The sequence below is a fragment of the Colius striatus genome, chromosome 11 (assembly GCF_028858725.1).
Source record: "Colius striatus isolate bColStr4 chromosome 11, bColStr4.1.hap1, whole genome shotgun sequence".
Taxonomy (NCBI): domain Eukaryota; kingdom Metazoa; phylum Chordata; class Aves; order Coliiformes; family Coliidae; genus Colius; species Colius striatus.
The window spans coordinates 683,422-700,754 of NC_084769.1; the positions used below are offsets into that span (position 1 = coordinate 683,422).

Here is a 17,333-nt window from a genome sequence, read left to right on the forward strand (position 1 = left end):
ACATTTTCTTAGATTAGTGAAGCCCTTAAGGTTTTCCTAGATTTGTGCATCTTCTTCTAAAGCTTCCGTTCTCTATTTTTCAAGCTGCATTTTAAATTTTATAAACACAGTGAATTGCAAGTGGCAGCATTGTCACATGCTTCTGTCCTCACAGTCTTTTCAAAAGCTCAGTCTTGATTTTCAAGGTAAACACTACCCTTTATAGCTTTTGACTTTCTGTTTGTTGTAGCAATTGCCAAGAAGTCTGTTAGGTCCAAGGAGTTGAGGGGTTTGTCAGACAGCCCTGAGGTGGTATGAAGCACTGTGCCATTCTCTGGCTGTTCTTTTGTTCTGGTTAGCATTTGGCATTATTTCTGTGTCCCAGCTTGTCTTTCTTTTCTAGTACCTGCACAGGGAATGGACAAAAAGCAAAAGTGGACATGAAAGAGTGAGAAGTACCACAAAGAGAAATTGCAAGAGCACTAACCCTTGTAGATCTACCATGTCTTCCTTACTATTCTTGTTGACACAGCAGAGTGCTCCATATAACACAGAAAAGACAAGCTGTGGTATCCGTTGTGGATGACATGGCATGTGATTGTTTGTATGTGTGTAGTGCTGCTGTTATTGCATGTTAATAGCTGGAATGGGTGGGATAGGTCAGCTTAGCTTCAGTCAAGGCAAGAGGCTGCAAGATGAGGAAATAGAGGAGGCGTTATACTGAAATGTGCTGGACTTTTCCATAGACAAAAGGATACGAGAAATGGCTGGATCATCATGTTGCCTGACACAGGCACAGACAGGAGCCCACCCAGCACTATCTTTTGCTTCAAGTAGTGACCACAGCAATAGAGGATGTGAAGTAATTTCCCTCCCTCTGTCCTGGCTGCTTTCCCTGACTCCAGCTGTTCCCTGATGCTGATATGGCTCATCAATTTAGTAAGCCCTCCCCAGGGGCTCTCTCTTCTGACATTTGCCGGGTCTTTCCTGAATCTTCTTGCATCTATCAGCAAGGAGATCCAACAGCCTTCCACTCACTTCACGAGGAGTGTTGCAGATCTTGGTTCTTGCTAGTGTTAGCTGGAGCTTTGTAGTTCTCATGTTGGAGAAGCAGGATCGATCTCCATCCAGCCTCTTTGTGACACTTGTGAATTTGTAGGCTTCTTATGAAATCCCCCATGAGTTATCACTTCTCCATCTGAATAGCCCTGTCCCATTCCTTCAGTGCCTGTAGGAAAACTCTTACAAGCACAATGAACCTTTGATCATTAACATTTTCCTTTCCACAGGAAAAGGTTCCTTTGAGAGAGGGAGAGACCAAAACTGCATGGGGAACTTTAAATGTATTTTCTGGGTTTTTTCCTGTTTGTTTTTATACCATGTCCTGACACAAGACATGTTTAGTTTTCCTTCCAACTGCTGCTGTGCACTGATCTGGTGTGTCACAGGAGGATGGAGTTGCTCTCTCAGTCAGTGCACTCAGATTCAGGATGTGGTGCTCATTCGGTTGTGCAGTTAATGGTGCTCTGCACTTTCTGTTCCCCAGAAGATGGTTTCTTGACCTCCATGAAAGTTACTGCATGCCATCATCAGTTTTAATACAGCGTTTAATCACTGGCTCCTGACAGCCCTGCTTGATGTCAGCCACGGGCCCTCGTTTGCATGTAGCATTATCAGGAAATGTTGCTGTACTTCTGTGGATTGCAGAGCAGGATTTACAGAAGGATATTTCCTGCAGTCGACTCCGCAAGCACAATGGATTTTGTCTGTTATGGGAGAGGAATGCCAAGATTCTGTGCCCCTGCCAGGTGTCTGAAGTGAGAGAGGCTCATCTCTGTGAAAGTGGCAGGCAACAGCTTCTTCTAAACGCAGCTGACAAATAAAAGGGCTAGAGAGTTGCCTTTACTGCAGTCACTGCTGACCTTGTCCCACGTTACAGATATCGCACTTCGTACCTAACGGATTGCTTATGAGAAGCAGCACTGCTGGCAAACCACTGCGGCAGCTGGAGTGGGGAAGATGTGACAGTAATAGTGAGCCAACAAATGCACGTGTGTGTCAGGGATACCTTACCTGATGGGAATGATTTAACTGATGCAGATCATACTCTGTGGGGCAGATGACCTCCTGAGATCCTTACAAACCCTGTCACAGTGGCTGCAGCACTTTTAACCACTACCTGGATGGATTCATCTGACAGTAGCTTAGGAATGCAATGTTGGAGTCGTGATCCTGAATTCCTGTGTGATTCAGATTTCTTGGAAATTGCATTAAAAAAACTCTGAAGTCAGCACTTCAAAGATGGGAAGGTGATTTGTATTCCTCTGTCTAAGAAAATCTACTCTGTCAGCTTTCTGAACTGCTTTTTGGCTTGTGAAGTTAGCTGGAGCCACCATGTGAAACTTTGGGAAGCATACCACTGCAGTTCTCTTCTTCAGTTAGCGTTAAGGTGTTGGTCAACAGCTGTCTGAACAGGAGTCAGCAGCATGCCCAGGTAGGCAAGAAGGCCAGTGGCATCCTGGCTGGGATCAGCACTGGGGTGGCAGCAGGAGCAGGGAGTGATTGTCCCCTGTGCTGGGCCCTGGGGAGGCTGCAGCTCCAGGGCTGTGTCAGTGCTGGGCCCCTCACTCACTGCCACAGGGACACTGAGGGGCTGCAGCGTGGCCAGAGCCAGGCACAGAACTGGGGAAGGGGCTGGAGCACAAGGGGCTGGGGAGGGGCTGAGGGAATGGGGGTGTTGAGCCTGGAGAAGAGGAGCCTGAGGGGAGACAGGAGCCCTCTCTGACACTCCATGGCAGGAGGCTGTGGCCAGGGGAATGTTGGTCTCTGCTCCCTAGTGACAAACGACAGGACACAAGGAAATGGCTTCGAGTTGCACCAGGGGAGGTTTAGATTTCAGATAGGGAAAAAAAATTCCACCAAGAGAGTTGTTGAGCCCTGGCACAGTTTGTCCAGGGCAGTGGTGAAGTCCCCACCCCTGGAAGGATTCCAAAACCATGGAGCTAAGGGACATGGTTTAGTGGTGTCTATGGCAGCATTAGATTCACAGTTGGACTCGGTGATCTTAAGGGTCTTTTTCAGTCTAAATGATTCTACAGTTTGTAACGTGTCATGGCAAGGTGCGTATGACAAGCTTGCTGAAAATTGCACCAGTTGTCTTTGAGGAACTGCCGTGGTTTTAGGAATGAAATCCTGTAGAATTTATTCAAATGAAGAATCCTAGTTTCATTTCAGCAGTATTTGCTTTAAATCCCAGTTTCTTGTTTTGCATCCAAAAAGCCTCATCTTTCCAGACTAGATTCCTTGCTCAGCTTTCACTGTCTTGTTGAGGCCATTCTTTCACACTCAGCTTTCACAAAGCTTCATACTCACACCAGACCACTCACATGCTGCTTTCTTTCCTCAGTGGGGTCTCCACCTCAGCCAGAATGGACTGCGCTGATGTGGATCCAGCTGCTCGAGCTAAGATGGGATATTTTAAATCAAGGAACATTCACTCACTTGGGCAGCATCGTTGAAGGTTTTGATGGCAGAGCGTGAAAGCAAGGAGCCAAAGAAAGTGGTGGTCTTTGGTTTGCAGTTGATAACGGTACTCAAACTAATGAATGCAGTCTGATTTTACTGTTTTTGTTGCAGAGGCACCGCAGTCTGTTGTTCTCCACCTAAATCTTTTCATTGCCCATGCTGTTTAAAATATAAATTTTGTTTAAAAAAGGTCAACATTGGAAATTCTTTAACTTAATGCTTTTTGTACTTTATTTTTCTCACTACCTTGGCTCGTGAATGATTGTACTTTGTTGTGTGTGTGTTGAAACTCTAGGTGAAAAAATACTGGGCTGAAAAACAGCTCAAGTGGCGAGAACAGGAAGAGAAAGATCTACAGCGTCTGGAGGAGTTAAGAAAATTAATGGCTGAACAAGCAGCTAAAGACAGAGAAAGGTAAAAGAAATTAAATGTGTGAATACCTGTTATATCAGTGGGAACTTCTTGTAATCTAATTTGCTTTGATTCCTCCCCTTTTTAAATTAGGATAAATTCCTGTTTGGGAGTTACCCCAGTCTGTACATCAAGGCTGCAGCATGATTGTGTCCTGGACACAGTTTATTTGTTAGTTGGAATGAATTCATATCCGTTAAAGTTTCAGACCTTTGCAAGTGCTAAACTGCTGTAATCCTGATAGGGCACACAGATCAAAACCAGCTCTCTTCATGATCTTTTAGTTGTAGCTGGGTAATAGGACCTTCTACATTCCCCCTTTGCAAAGTTATTTATAATCAGGTTGGTTTCGTTTGAGGGATGGATGGAGTACATTAAGCACTTAACAGCCTCTAAGTCATTTAGTATTCTTTTAGAGAGTCTTAAACAGCACATCTAGTTGTAGATGCTCTTCACCTGTTTGATTTGATTTAGGGCTTCAGCCTGTTAACGCTTGAATCCTTGCATATGTATATATATGTAGGAGCATATGGCCTTTGCTGACCTGTGAAAGAGGTACTTGACTTCATAGAGGAATTCCTGTATCACAGAGGAGCATAAACCCCTCTGTGTGTAGTCTGGTTATAATTGCTCTCAAATCACAGGCTTAACTTGTTTTACATAGAGAGAGTCAGCAAATTGCATGGACTGGAGATGTAATTAAAATAGGGTTAAAGTACCATTGGCATTAGCGTATTAAACTTGGTCTTAAGCATTCTGTAGGAAACATTTCTTCAATCTTATTTTGTTAGGATACCTTGCTGACAGCTCAATTGACATGTCAGTATCCTTATGCTACAGATACATCTGTAGTTTTCCTTAAACATACCCACAACGATTTTAGCTCATAGCAAAAGAAAGACACATACTTGAATAACTGAGTTTTCTGCAAGAACTGATCAGGAAAAGAAAGACTTTTCTTTAAACCTGTGCCCTGTGCTATGCCAGACAGTTAGGGAATGTTGTTTTCTTATGCTAATAGAGTTACAGCATAAAATGCAAGGAAATGGCACAGTTCATTGAGGAATGCAGGAAGGAAGTGATCACACCTTGGGGCTGGTATGGATCAGAAGTCAGTAAGTGCTCAGCAGTATGATACCCAGAATTGGCTACAAAATTAAACAGTTTAAAGGAAAACACACACTGTTTGTGGAGATTAATAACTCTTTGAAATGACTTAATGCTTTTAATCTTCAAAGCCTTCAGAAACATTAATCAAAAAGAGGCAGAGAGGTGTTACTGTTGTTGGATACTGTAGTGCCACAAGTATGGTATAAGGTATTGTAAAGTATGAATGAAGGTAGACACACTGTCATAATGACAACTGCAGTCCTGTAGGAATCAATAGTATTCATACATGTTTCACCTTTTGTGGCACTTAAATTGCTTTTGAGGCTTTTCTGAACCCGCACAGGCCAGTACCACAGTTCTGATCTGATATGCTTTTAGTCTCTTTTGGATTGTGAGCTGACTGGCAGAAGTACAAGATATGGCCTGGGCAGTCCCAGAGTTTCTAGCAGGTACAATAAGATATTAAGAAAATGGTCTACTGTAATCCTGAATCACTTGTAACTTAAAATTAAATCATCAGGTTTATAAAAAATACTATCCCAGAGTCACTGTGGTGCTCTATTTATTCAGGTCTCACTTTGTAATCGTTGTAAACATCTTTGTGAAGATGCTTAACAGCCAGAGCTATGACTAGATCAAAGAAAAGGATTAAAGGCACCTGAAGCTCATTTCAAGTGACTAAGTCCAAATTTGCTTTCTATAACTCCTCTGCTTGGTGACTGTCAGACAGTGGAAACATTTAACTGATGGTACATTTCATTTTTTGGTGTGCCCAGATCCTGTCAAATGCCCCAAGAAATAGGCAAAAATCATACTCCCTTTTGGTTTTCTACTTTCATTTGTTTTGTGTTGTTTGCTGATAGTGTTCCAGCTATGAGAACAGGGCTGGAGGTGCCCTTACCTAGACTATTGTATGTTCTGTCTGATAACGCAGAAAATGCAAATTTGAACTCCTTCTGGCTAAGAACTCCAGACTAAAACTGTCTGGACAAGAGCTCTGGTTACTAGTGTGGATCATAAAAGGTATGGGCTGCCCACATCTGAAAAGTGAAAAGGACAGCTCCAGAGAGACATGTGCTCCAGAAACAAAGCTGGTACTAGATAAATGGTGTGCATTCTCCTTACTGGCACTCGTCAGGACTTTATCCTGTTAAGCTGGGGCAACTGGTGGATCTACTTCAGGAGTAAGAAGTTAGTGTACATATGGCCCATGGAAAGTATAGATAAGTGTGGATGTACATCTGCTGCAGCTGATCCTTTATAAGCGTGCAGGATCACACACGTCTAGTTATTCTAAATACCTTAAGTTAGGTCTACATACCAGTGTCTTTAGGACCCTGAATTTTAAGCTCTTTTAATGTGGTATTGAGAACTACAAACTGCACTTAAGTCTTACTGTGCTTCAAGAATTAGCATCTAAAAGGGCAGATGTTTGTCTGTTGCTAACAGTCTGCTTCCCCCTTTTTTCTTCTAAGCGGTGCATTCCAGTCAGGTTCTCTGTAGGGTCCTTAGCTATGGAGTGAATGGAATATACATAGATGTTCTAAAAGAACATTCCTTCTCCCCCAGAGCAATAGTTTATGCATTAATGTTGCAGGGTGAGAATTAAATTGGCATGAAATTGTGCAAATATTTTCACTCTCTGCCTGTGAGAAGCAGATTGGCACAGTTGTGTTCTCCAGTGGGGCAATGAATGAGAACCATTTGCAAGCATTTTAACCCAGCACCTGTACCGCTGCCAGTCTTGGCCCTGAACTGGAAGGGCAGGAGTGGAGGAGTCAGAAGGAAGGGATTTCTCTTTGCAAGAACTTTATCCGTCTGTCAGAAACGTGGCAATGGCAGCTGTTTGCCTTGGAGCTCTGTTTATCATGTGCCAGGGGTGATGTACTGCATCCCTCCCTTGTGCTCCTTGCAGCAGTTCTGTGCTGGGAATGCATGCAGATAGCCTTTCTTCTCTCCCGTCTTGCCCCACACCAAGCTTTTCCCCTTCCTGAAGCACAGCTCTCTCCTGCTCCCCCAAAACCCTCCCATTCTATTCAGTTGGTGCTCCAGGTTGAAGGGACACAGCACAGAAAGAATCCAGAAGAATCGTGGGCAAATATTGGGATGTTGAAGCAGTTCATGAAGCTGGGCAGGCAAGCAGGCTGCTGGAGGAGTCGGTGGTGGCAGTGGCTGTGGTTGGAGCTCGTGCTGCTGGGTGTCAGAGCTGCGGGCTGGGTCGGGCTGTGCTCCCCATAGCGCCCACGGCAGCTCAGGACCCGGCCCATTGGCGCTGGCACGGCAGCTGATGGCTGCTTCTCAAATGGTCAGATCCCTGTGTTAAACTCTTCCTGCGCCAGCTGCCTCGTGCTGTTCAGCCTGTCACAGCCACCAAGACAAAGCCTTCTACTGTTCTTGTGAGATCTGTTCAACTGACAACAGCAAACAGGATAAGTTGTGATAGGGGCAAAAATGTCTTTCTGCATTGTAGCACAATTTAGGGAAGCTTTGCTAAAGCTCTAACAGTAAGCATATCAGTTCATTATTTCCTACTGAATATTTATGAGACAGTGTCTGAAAGCAGAGGTTTGATGAAATGATGCTTATGGAAAACTTCACACTGTGAAGCTGAATACGTATTTGCAAAGTTCTCTCCCTTCCCCGAGTGAAGATTTCACAGCTCTGCCTCTGCCCTCTGACAACAAAACCTAATCTTTGTTGCTACTGGCCTTGGTTTCTCCAGCATGAACAAGATGATGATCTCCTTGTGACAACACGGTCATGCAAACATGAACCTCTTTCTTAGGAGCACCAAAAGCTGCATCAAGAATTGGCAGTGGATTGCATAGTCTATTCAAACTAGGGATGGAAAGGCCATAAAACGTTTCCATTTGTCAATGCTTTATGTTCCTATGGACATGAAAACTTCTGCAGCAGAGACAAACTGTTTGGAACTGGAGCTGGATGAACACCCCTCAGTTTTCCTTCTGGGTGATTTACAGAAGGTACTGAACTTCACCTTTGATAACAGTGGAGGATTGTAGAACACGTGTCTCAGCAGTCAGCTCAAGCAGAGTGAAAGGTTTTAAATGTCATCGTTGTCATTTTTCAGAGAAATATCAATATCTACTTTTTATTGTTTCATTCCTATAAAAAGATTAGACTTTCTCCCTGGAACAAAATTACCTCTGAAGATTACTGTTGTAAGCATTCATCTGCCTAAACTACAGTGGCTACTGTAAGAAGCTGAGAGCCTCTGGAGCACCCTCAGGTAGCTTTGTACCACTCTCTTGGGCTGAATTTGGTTGTCTTGATAATTGTTATTGGATTATTGATGCAGTGATCTTTCCTAGCTACCAATGTAACTGCACATTTAGTTCTGATTTTAGCAGTTTATAGCATATTACATAGTCCTTCGAGCTTACTGAAATTGTGAGGCTATGAAAATATACATTTTGCTGTAGTTGAACCAGCTCTTTCTCCTCCACTTCTCCAAAGGCAAATTAAGATCTGAAGGGCAAAAGAAGGAACACAATGCATGGCATTGGCACCTCCTGTGAAAAGACCCAGAGTGACATACCAAAGGATACAGCTTCATGAGAAACAGTTTGGTAGTGCACTAAGGGAAAGCCTCAGAAATACAGTCGTGGCAGTACTACTGGGGCTATAAAAACCCATTGGAAGAGGATGACCAGCAAAAATGATGCCCTGGGAAAAGTTTCAGGACTATTTGTGCTAACCTCCAGTTGTTTTCCTTTTGAAGAAGGATGTCATTCTCAAGTTCTCTTGCTTCTTCCAATAATAAGATGGGGAGTGATGTGTTTCTTTGAACGAAAGGGGTTGTAGAAACGAGTTGTTCTGCTGTACACAGATGTCAGAGAACATTTTTTCTTGGCAAAGAAAACGGATGAGGGGCGGGGGGAAGAGTAGCAGGGCTATATAAAGCATGCTAGAGAAAATCTGCATCCTAGAAATGAAATCTGAAAGGTTAGCCAAGCTGTTTAAAAAAAAACAGACCCAAAAGCAAACAAACCAATACAACTCCCCAAAAGCCTCAAGCAGAAAATCCAACATGCCACCATGTTCAAATGAAAAAGCATTCTTTGCATTTCCCAGATGTTTTGATGAACCCCTGCATTATTATTAGGTGCATCTAGAAAGCACACAAAGGAGTTTTGGAGCTGCACTATCATTCACACTTTACCCTTTAGAATGACGGTGTTTTTTCCATTTGTGTGTGTGTCGTTTTGCAGGGTGAAGTTTAGACAAGCATTGCTGGAGCAACGATTGCTGGGAAAAAAGGAACTGGCCCTTCAAGCAGCACGTGAAGAGGAGGCAAGAGAGAGGTACCTGGAAGCACTCCGGCAGCAGGTGGGTTCGTTTCCTGGGTACAGTGTCTTCACGTGCAGCAGAGACGCAAACACACACATACTGTGGCGTAACGTGAAAGAGAAAAAGAGCAATCTACCGAAGGCAAATAAATGACAAAGTTAAAATGCTCTTTGGTCTAACTTGAACTGTAGTTCTGTCATGTTATAAAGCCTGTGTACTTTGTAACTCTGACAACAGGAACATTATGGTGTTAAATTGCACTGTGGAAGCTGTTTATACCTGAAAATAAATACTGTTTTCTCTGTGTTGGGTGCAATTGCTCTTTTCCTTGCTTTTTTGTGTTTTGTCTTAATAATCTTAAGCCTGCTTTGAGTCTTATGCAGCCTTTGTGAGGAACTTAGCTTCTTTTTGACTTCTGAAACCTTACAGACCTTGGATGACTTCTTCAGAGAGAGATTTAACTCTCTGTGAAACTTTCGCACGTGATGTTAGAGCGCACACCCCAGAAAATGCTTGCTAATATTTATCACACTGTGTGTACTGAGTTGGTTTTTTTTTCCTACTAATGACTTCCAAAGGAGTGATTTTTTACCTCCATTTCTATTTTTGTACCTAATCTTTCTCTTTTCCCCCCAAAGATTTAAAGGAAAGATCTGGAGTGCACTCCAGGAACTGCAGTCTGAATGTGCAGCCGAAGGAAAATACAGGAGGGAGAAAAAGTGCTCAGAAACCTTTTTGATTTTGTATGATCTAAACAGCACTAATGCAGCAGCTTTCTCTGCCAGAATATCTGTGGTTTAACAATAGGATGTTTGATGCAGCCTTGACCTCACCTTCAGCATGTCCTTTGGCTTCAGAATTCATCACCCTAGTACAGTGTGCATGCCAGGGAAATTCTTCCTTAGTCCCTCTTGGCATGTCTGTGGCCTTATAAATGCTCTCACTCAACATTTAGGGGTACAAAGTCAAGAAGAAAGAAAAATATAACCGAGGTCAAATACTCCAAGCCATCTTTTGTGGGGAAGCTGAGCAGAACAGGGATAAATAAACCTAAGGGATCATCAGCCTGTTGTTTCCTTTGTTAAACTCTAGAACACAGGCTCCTTTATAGTCAATAATGCTTTAGTTTTAATAATCTGATTCAGTGAAATACTTTGCAGTATTAGCAGTATTATTTTAGGTTGCCAGTGCATTTTTAATAACAACTCTTATGTCTTCTCAAAGTCACTGGTTGAATTGCATTGTCTTTTGCATCAGATTTTACAAGAGGCTCATTGAGGGTTGTGATCTGTTGATCTCCTCTGACTGACCCAATTCTCTTGCCAAGGTAGAAAATGCTTCTAGAATGGCCTTTGACCAGGAGGGGAGAGTTCCCACTTCATTACATTTTTCTAACCAGTATTTTTTGCTCTGTTTCACACTAATGAAATACTGCTTTGTAAAATATGCTCTTTTGTTGTATGGGAGAAAAAATATGTCTTCAGTAAAATCATCCAATCTGTATATTTTGACAGCCTGTAAATGCAAATATGGCATTTTATTAAAAAGAAGGGGGAAATCATATACAGTTTTAGATCTTTGTTCTGGTTTTAGCCCTTCAGACAGTGTCCTGACTTGATAACGTTGTTCATGCATATTTCTGTATTTTCCAATGCAACATTAGCCTGTATCTGAATATTTTAGCACAAAGAAAACAAGCAGTGAAAAAGGGTTGACTCTTGCACAGTCCAATGTCTGAGAGAGTCTTTGATCTAGCCCTGGAAATTAAACAGTTAAAACACATGTGCTTCAGAAAAAAAACCCAAATAATTATGTTCTTTGTGGCATATCACTCAGTGTCACTGCCTGTTACTCTGTAAAAATGAAGCACTGATCTGAACACCTTTACTTCCATCAGGAGGAGAAAGTTGGGACTTCCAGGAATCACAGGTATTGGTAAATCATGAGTCTGCTGGTTCCTTTTGGGTACTGAACAGCAGAACTTGTGTCGTTCTGCTACCAAGGCTGCTTTTGCTTCTCTCTTGCAGCATCCTGGCTCAATATGCACATATTTGAGAAGACCTGTTTGCTGGTAGCTTACTTCTGACCAGGGGTGTGCAGTGTATGCTCTCTCTTCATGGAAATGCTGTCCAGCTTTCAAGTTTGTGTTGTCAAGGCCTGACAACTGGCATTCACAGTGTGCAGGCTGCCCACAGAGCAGGTGCTTTCCTGCAGTTCTGGGCATGCACAGTGCTGTGTTAAGTCCAGTCAATCAAATTGTCTCCATTGGGAAACAGGAAAAAAAAAGCCCTGATGGTTTTTCTCTGTCAAAGTGGGTTCACTCTGGATTCAACTTCTAACCTTTACAACTTTTATATGTGGATACAAGGTGGTTTAAGACAACTTTTGACATTTTTAAAACAGGTAAATGATTGTGTTGTGTAAGGATGTGTTATTGACATTAACCACTCCTCACCTTAGGTCTACACAGACAGTAACTGTGATTTTCATGTGGTGTGTTTTAGGTTGCTGTTGTTGCAAAATTAGATCCAGGCAGAGTGCTGGCTGATACAGTGGCATCTAAAGCTCGGATGGGCATTGGAACCAAAGAAGAGTTTGATCTTCAGAAGCCACTGTTTAAGTTGCATACATACAGTGAACAGCAGGTACTTGCCTGTAACCATATGATACAGTTTATTGTATGTGCATGGATCTGCATAGCAATATATGATAGTGTAATACAGTATTGCATATGACAGTAACGGTAGATCCTAAATAGCAATAGTAACAGTAGGATATAGAATAGAACGTTTGTAAAGAGAAAAACATTAGGAATAACAGGCAGGTTAATCAGTGGTATCCACTGCAGATGCTGGAGGAGCACAAGAGTGGACCCCAAAGGGCTCCTGGGTTATCCCCAAACAGCATCTCTCACTGCCACTGCTGGAGAGAGGGTACTGGGCTAAATGGACCTTTGGGCAGGTCCTGTATTTGCTGGGCTTTTCAGCTGATCTGTTTGCTCTGTTGTTCATTTCAAAACTCACCCCTTTTACATGTTCATGCTTTTATTAAGAGTGCCTCCTTTCCACCTGCTCTGGTTAGTGCTGTACCAAGTGTTTGAAGTGAATTGACTCAGCACTTCACTACTCAGTGAAGCTCTCGTGGTTTTATACAAAAGGGCCGTGTCACAGGTAACTTAATTACTGGGTATTATTTGTCTTGGAAGATTGTGCACAGCACAGATCTCTTCATAACCTGAAAATTAGTATCTTCACTATCTGTGCACTCTTTCTGGATTGAGGATAAGTTGGGATGTGATATGCAAGGAGAAGAAACCAGTGAGATGTAAATGAAGCAGGGAACTGAAGCAACTATGTTCCTGTTTTCAGGTCACTCAGATTGCTGAGGACAATGCCAGCTCAAATTCCAATGGCACTAAGCAACATAGAGGAGGATTTTTTATTCCCTTACTGTCTCCCATTTGCTCAGTCTATGCATTTGAAATTGTTCCCACTCTGGAATTTGAAATATATGTTTACAGAAAGAGAAGTGCTGTGATACAATTCTATGGCTTAAAAGCTTTCTTTTAGCACTGAATAAGCTGGAATTTAATGATGTCTATAACTCAGCTTGTCCAGCACATCCCGTTTTAAGGCTTCTGGGGTACAAGAGATGTAGTTTTTGTTTGGCTATTAAAATGTACATTGTGTGAGGTTCTGAAAAGCCTCGGCTTAAAAGTGCTCTGAACATGTGTATTTGGGATTGATACCTGAATTCTCAGAATACTCTTTTTGTTTTGACTCCAGATGGATTTTGGTACTGCTCAGATTGTAATATGCAATTCCTGACAAGCATTTGAGCATGCTCCAGCCCAGAGCTGCAGTGGCTGTGGATGGTGTTGCCCAGTGCTGTCCTGCCCAGCAGCTCTGGGCTCTGAGGCAGGCGATGCTGGAACTGAAGGCCATGTAACACTCTCTTGGACTTTCACTGCTCCCCCCCTGTAGATCACAGAAAGTGGATTTGAAAGAGGTTTACAAATTCTGTCAGAGAACCTTCTGACAAATGTGATAAGTTATTTCTATGGGTATTAATTGTGGTTATGTAAAATGGAGTTGGTGCTGCCATGCAGTTACAAGGCATCAGTGTGAGAAACATCATAAATGCATTTGAAGCACTCAGATTCCACAGGAACAAACAGAAAGGGATTAAAAGTCGTGTGCTGAAAGCAGGGCTGTATTGACAGGGAACATTAGAGAAGTCAGCAACTCTTCACTGAGACTGAATTCCAAGCCCCTCTGTTTTTCACCTACCCTTCGAGTTTTGCTGATGAATGACAACCAGGGCTCTCTGTTAAAATAGTTTGTGAATGTTAGTATTAAAAAGGATGATATCAAGGTATGTGCAGTGAGGCAAGGCAGGCTCGTTCACTGTAGTTTCTCTGCTTTTGAAGGCTTTATTTTATGACCATAGTTTAAAAGAATGTTTGAAAAAACCTGTAAATATACATGTATCTCCACAGATAACCTGTGAGAGACGCTGTGTGTGGGGAAAGTGTTGGTTTGTTTCTGCTTATCGTTGCTGTGGTTTATTTTGACAGATCATTTCTGACCCTAGGCTTCGTGTTGAGTTAGCTCTCCGAGAAGCTGGACTTCTGAAAACACTTTATGCAAAAGAGATCCTGCCAAAAATTCCTCCACCAAGGCTTCCAAGAAGAGATATGGAATCTACAGCTTTTAAAATGTAGAGTGCCTCATATCAGGAGCAGAGAGGCTTCAGGAGTATCATCTTGCCTGTAACGCGAAAACTTTAAATAAACTTCCCTTGGGCTGTGTCACTGCTCAGTTCTCACTGTGTGCAAGCACCCGGAAACCAACGTGCCTTTCTCGGGCAGTGCTACACCTTTTGCATCTGCCTTTGGGAGGACTCTGTAAACCTTTGGTTGGCACATGCTGTTGCAGTGTCATTGTCCCTTTCTGCTTTCACCTGTGTGTGAAGGACTCTGCAGCCACCACAGGCCAGTCTGACGTAGAGCATCTTGAGCAGGAACTCTGCTTTTGATTTGACAGCGTGAATCCAGAACAGCTTTGCAAAACAGTCACTTTATATTATGATGGGTGACTATACCCCACAACTTTTATTCCAGCTGTCTTGAGAATTTGATTCTTTTAATTACAAAATCTGCATTAGCTTGAATGTTTCCATTATTCCTTGATTATTATAAGAAACTTAACCTTTATCTATATTTAGAAACCAACTTGCTGCATCATCTTTACTGCAACCCAGCCGTGCAATTCCACATTGCAGAGTATTTGTTCAGTGTAAATTATAAATTAGGAACAATGCTGCAGATATGGGATCTTTATTTTGGAGCTGAAAATACTTAATAAGATCATGAAAGGGAAATGGATGTAATTGGATTTTGTAACAGATTGTTTTCAAGCCCTACATAAGATGAGTCTAAAATGTAAGTAAACAAGTTACAACCAGCAGTTTAATCTAGAAGTTTCTAAGGATGATGAATATCAGAAAGGGCTGACCATCCGTAGCTCTGTATCAGGATAATGCCAGGATCTTTATTAACATGATATTGTACCTCCTCACCTGGCACAGACAAGGGATTCTGTTCTTGTGACGTACCTGCTGGCTTGGCAGCAAAGGTTTTGCCATCAGAGACATGCAATGTGAAGTTTCCACACCTCAAAGTGATAGTAACACTGGCAAAATCTTGCAGCATAAGCCTGATCTCAGCTGGTGTCTGAGCCCCTGGGAGGGAGGTTTGCCCTGGCTGGAGTGTTGCAGGACACACAGTCAGAGCAGACAGAGACTGAAAGGCAGAGGAGGAGCTGTTGCGACTCTCTCCCGAGAGCAGGTAAAGTTCAAGGCCAGAAGCAACACAACCCGGGCATTGAAGCTGAGTTACTGTAGTGAGAAGTGCCCTAGGGAGTGCCCAAAGCTCATGGGAGCTGTGTGTCTTCTGGATTTGGGTGTTGTGTATTTGTGCTAACGTTACAGTCCCGTGTGTATTTGTGCAGTCTATTCTGGTATCGCAGTTGGGGCAACTTGGTATTTTTAAAACACACTTGGCCAGCTTCACAACTTGTTGGATGTTCCTGCAGGGGAGACCAGAGTTGCTTTTCTTGTCTTTTGGAGACCAGATTGGCTGCTAGACTGCTTCCCAGGAACAGATCCCCCACGTAAGGCAAATGATTCCTCTTTTCTTGCCCTTAAAAGCAGATGGTTTCAGTGGTGCAAAAGCTTTTCAGGTGATAGTTGTCTTGTCATCCTTTATAAACACCAAGGCATTTATTAAATGGAGAAGTCTTCTCTTCAAGAAAAGGCACTGATGTTTAGGCAATGCCTTGTGATGGTCTCCATGCCTGTGGTTTCTCAGGGCACACACTAAGCAGTAGTCTGCTGGCATTGATGAGTCTGTGCCAGCTCCCTGCAGCCTGAGTCAGGGCTCGGTATTGACATGGTGAAGCCAGAATGAGGGTTTTTAGGGGCATTTTCAAGTAACAGTGGAGCATGGAAAACGTGCAGGTCAGTGAAACTGGCTTCAGGTGTTTGTTGAGCATGACCAGAGGCTGCTCTTGCCAGGAGAGCTCTGCAGACTGCCTTGGCCACTCTCCCTGGCCTGACCAAGTGCTTCCCTGCTGTGCTCCTGTAGGAAGGGAGTGCACGTTTCACGTCATCATCCTCACCTAGACACGATTCACAAGAGATGATCAAAACCCTTTGGGAAATGGAGATGCCTGTGAGGACATTTTGCTTTGCAAGTTGTTTTCGTGCACAGATGTACATAAATGGGAAACAGACTTCCCAACCAACATCCTCCTTTGCTGGGTTTGGCCCAGTCAGGACAGCAGGTCAGAGTTCACCTGTCTGTCATGCCAGTGTATGGTCTGGCTGACAATCTGATTTATTTTTTCTTAAAGCCTGAGAAAACCTTCTTTGGGAAAATGATTTCCAAGACACACTACTTACCAGTGACCAGTGGTAGGTCAGATGAGCGGCTTCAACGCTGAGCAGTGCCTGAAAGTCGAGTATCCCACCGCTGCAGGATCAGTTCGTGTGGTGTAAAACTGCTGCAAAGCACACAAAGCTTGTGACAGCTTCTGTGCATGTAAGCTAATGGGCACATTTCTGTGTGTGCTTATAGTTCTGACCCCTACGAGGAGAGAGATGGCTCTGCAGTAACGATGATGTTTTGTAAAGGAGCTGACCAAAGGCATGCACTCCGAGCTCTGCAAGCTGCTGACTCCTCTGAAAGCCTCCAAGTGTGTCAAACTCAGAAGGTGCAGCTATTCTAAAAACTATTTAACAACTCAATCATGAACCTAAAAACAAAATAAGACAAACATGAGTCTCTTCAGTGGACAATGCTCTGGGAAATAGAGAGTTTACTGTGTCCTGCAGAGGTAATGGCCAGGACTGTTTCTGTAGGCAGAAGCAAACCTCACCTGTCAAACCAGGCAAAATGTTTAAGTGTCATATTTCTTTTCCTGGATGGTTTTAAGTTCTTTTCACAGAGGTGTTAAGGGACACAGAAGCTGTTTAAGTGGAGTCTGGACTGAGTTAGAACAGTAGGTTGCAGTCTGTGCTCGGTGACTGGAGGGACTTGGTTTCTGTCCTGGGAGGACCCTGGCTCCTGCCCTGGGATTCCTTCCCCCACAGATTCACATTTAAGCCTGAAAATTGACGTCTCACAATGGAAACTAGGAACCAATTTCCTTTTCTTGTAGGAAGTGGGATTTGCTTTTTCCTGGCAGCAGACTTGAATGTGTCCCAGACCAAAGTGCTGGTGAGTTGTCGGAGTAGCTCAAGGGGTCCATGAAGTAGGGTCCCAGTGCTGGCAGAGCCCCTGGGGGGGGACCCAGACTGCCTGCTCCCCACCAGCCCTGTGGCCTGGGAACAGAGCTGAGGGGGCCCCCGTGCCACCCCCAGTGCAGCCACGAGCTGGGGCCAGGAGCAACCCACAGCCCTGGGAGGCACATGGGGCCCTGCCTGAGCCTGCCAAG

General features: G+C 43.5%; 1 protein-coding gene across 1 annotated transcript in view; it reads left to right on the forward strand.

Annotated features, from left to right (window-relative positions):
- CCDC148 (coiled-coil domain containing 148) overlaps window positions 1-14,059 on the forward strand; it is a 52,932-nt gene extending 38,873 nt beyond the window's left edge. The window contains exons 11-14 of the mRNA XM_010197268.2: window positions 3,800-3,918; window positions 9,258-9,375; window positions 11,841-11,981; window positions 13,913-14,059. Of these exons, the coding sequence (XP_010195570.2) occupies window positions 3,800-3,918; window positions 9,258-9,375; window positions 11,841-11,981; window positions 13,913-14,059 (525 nt within the window). The remainder of the gene's footprint in view (window positions 1-3,799; window positions 3,919-9,257; window positions 9,376-11,840; window positions 11,982-13,912) is intronic.
- Window positions 14,060-17,333: the final 3,274 nt, after the last annotated feature.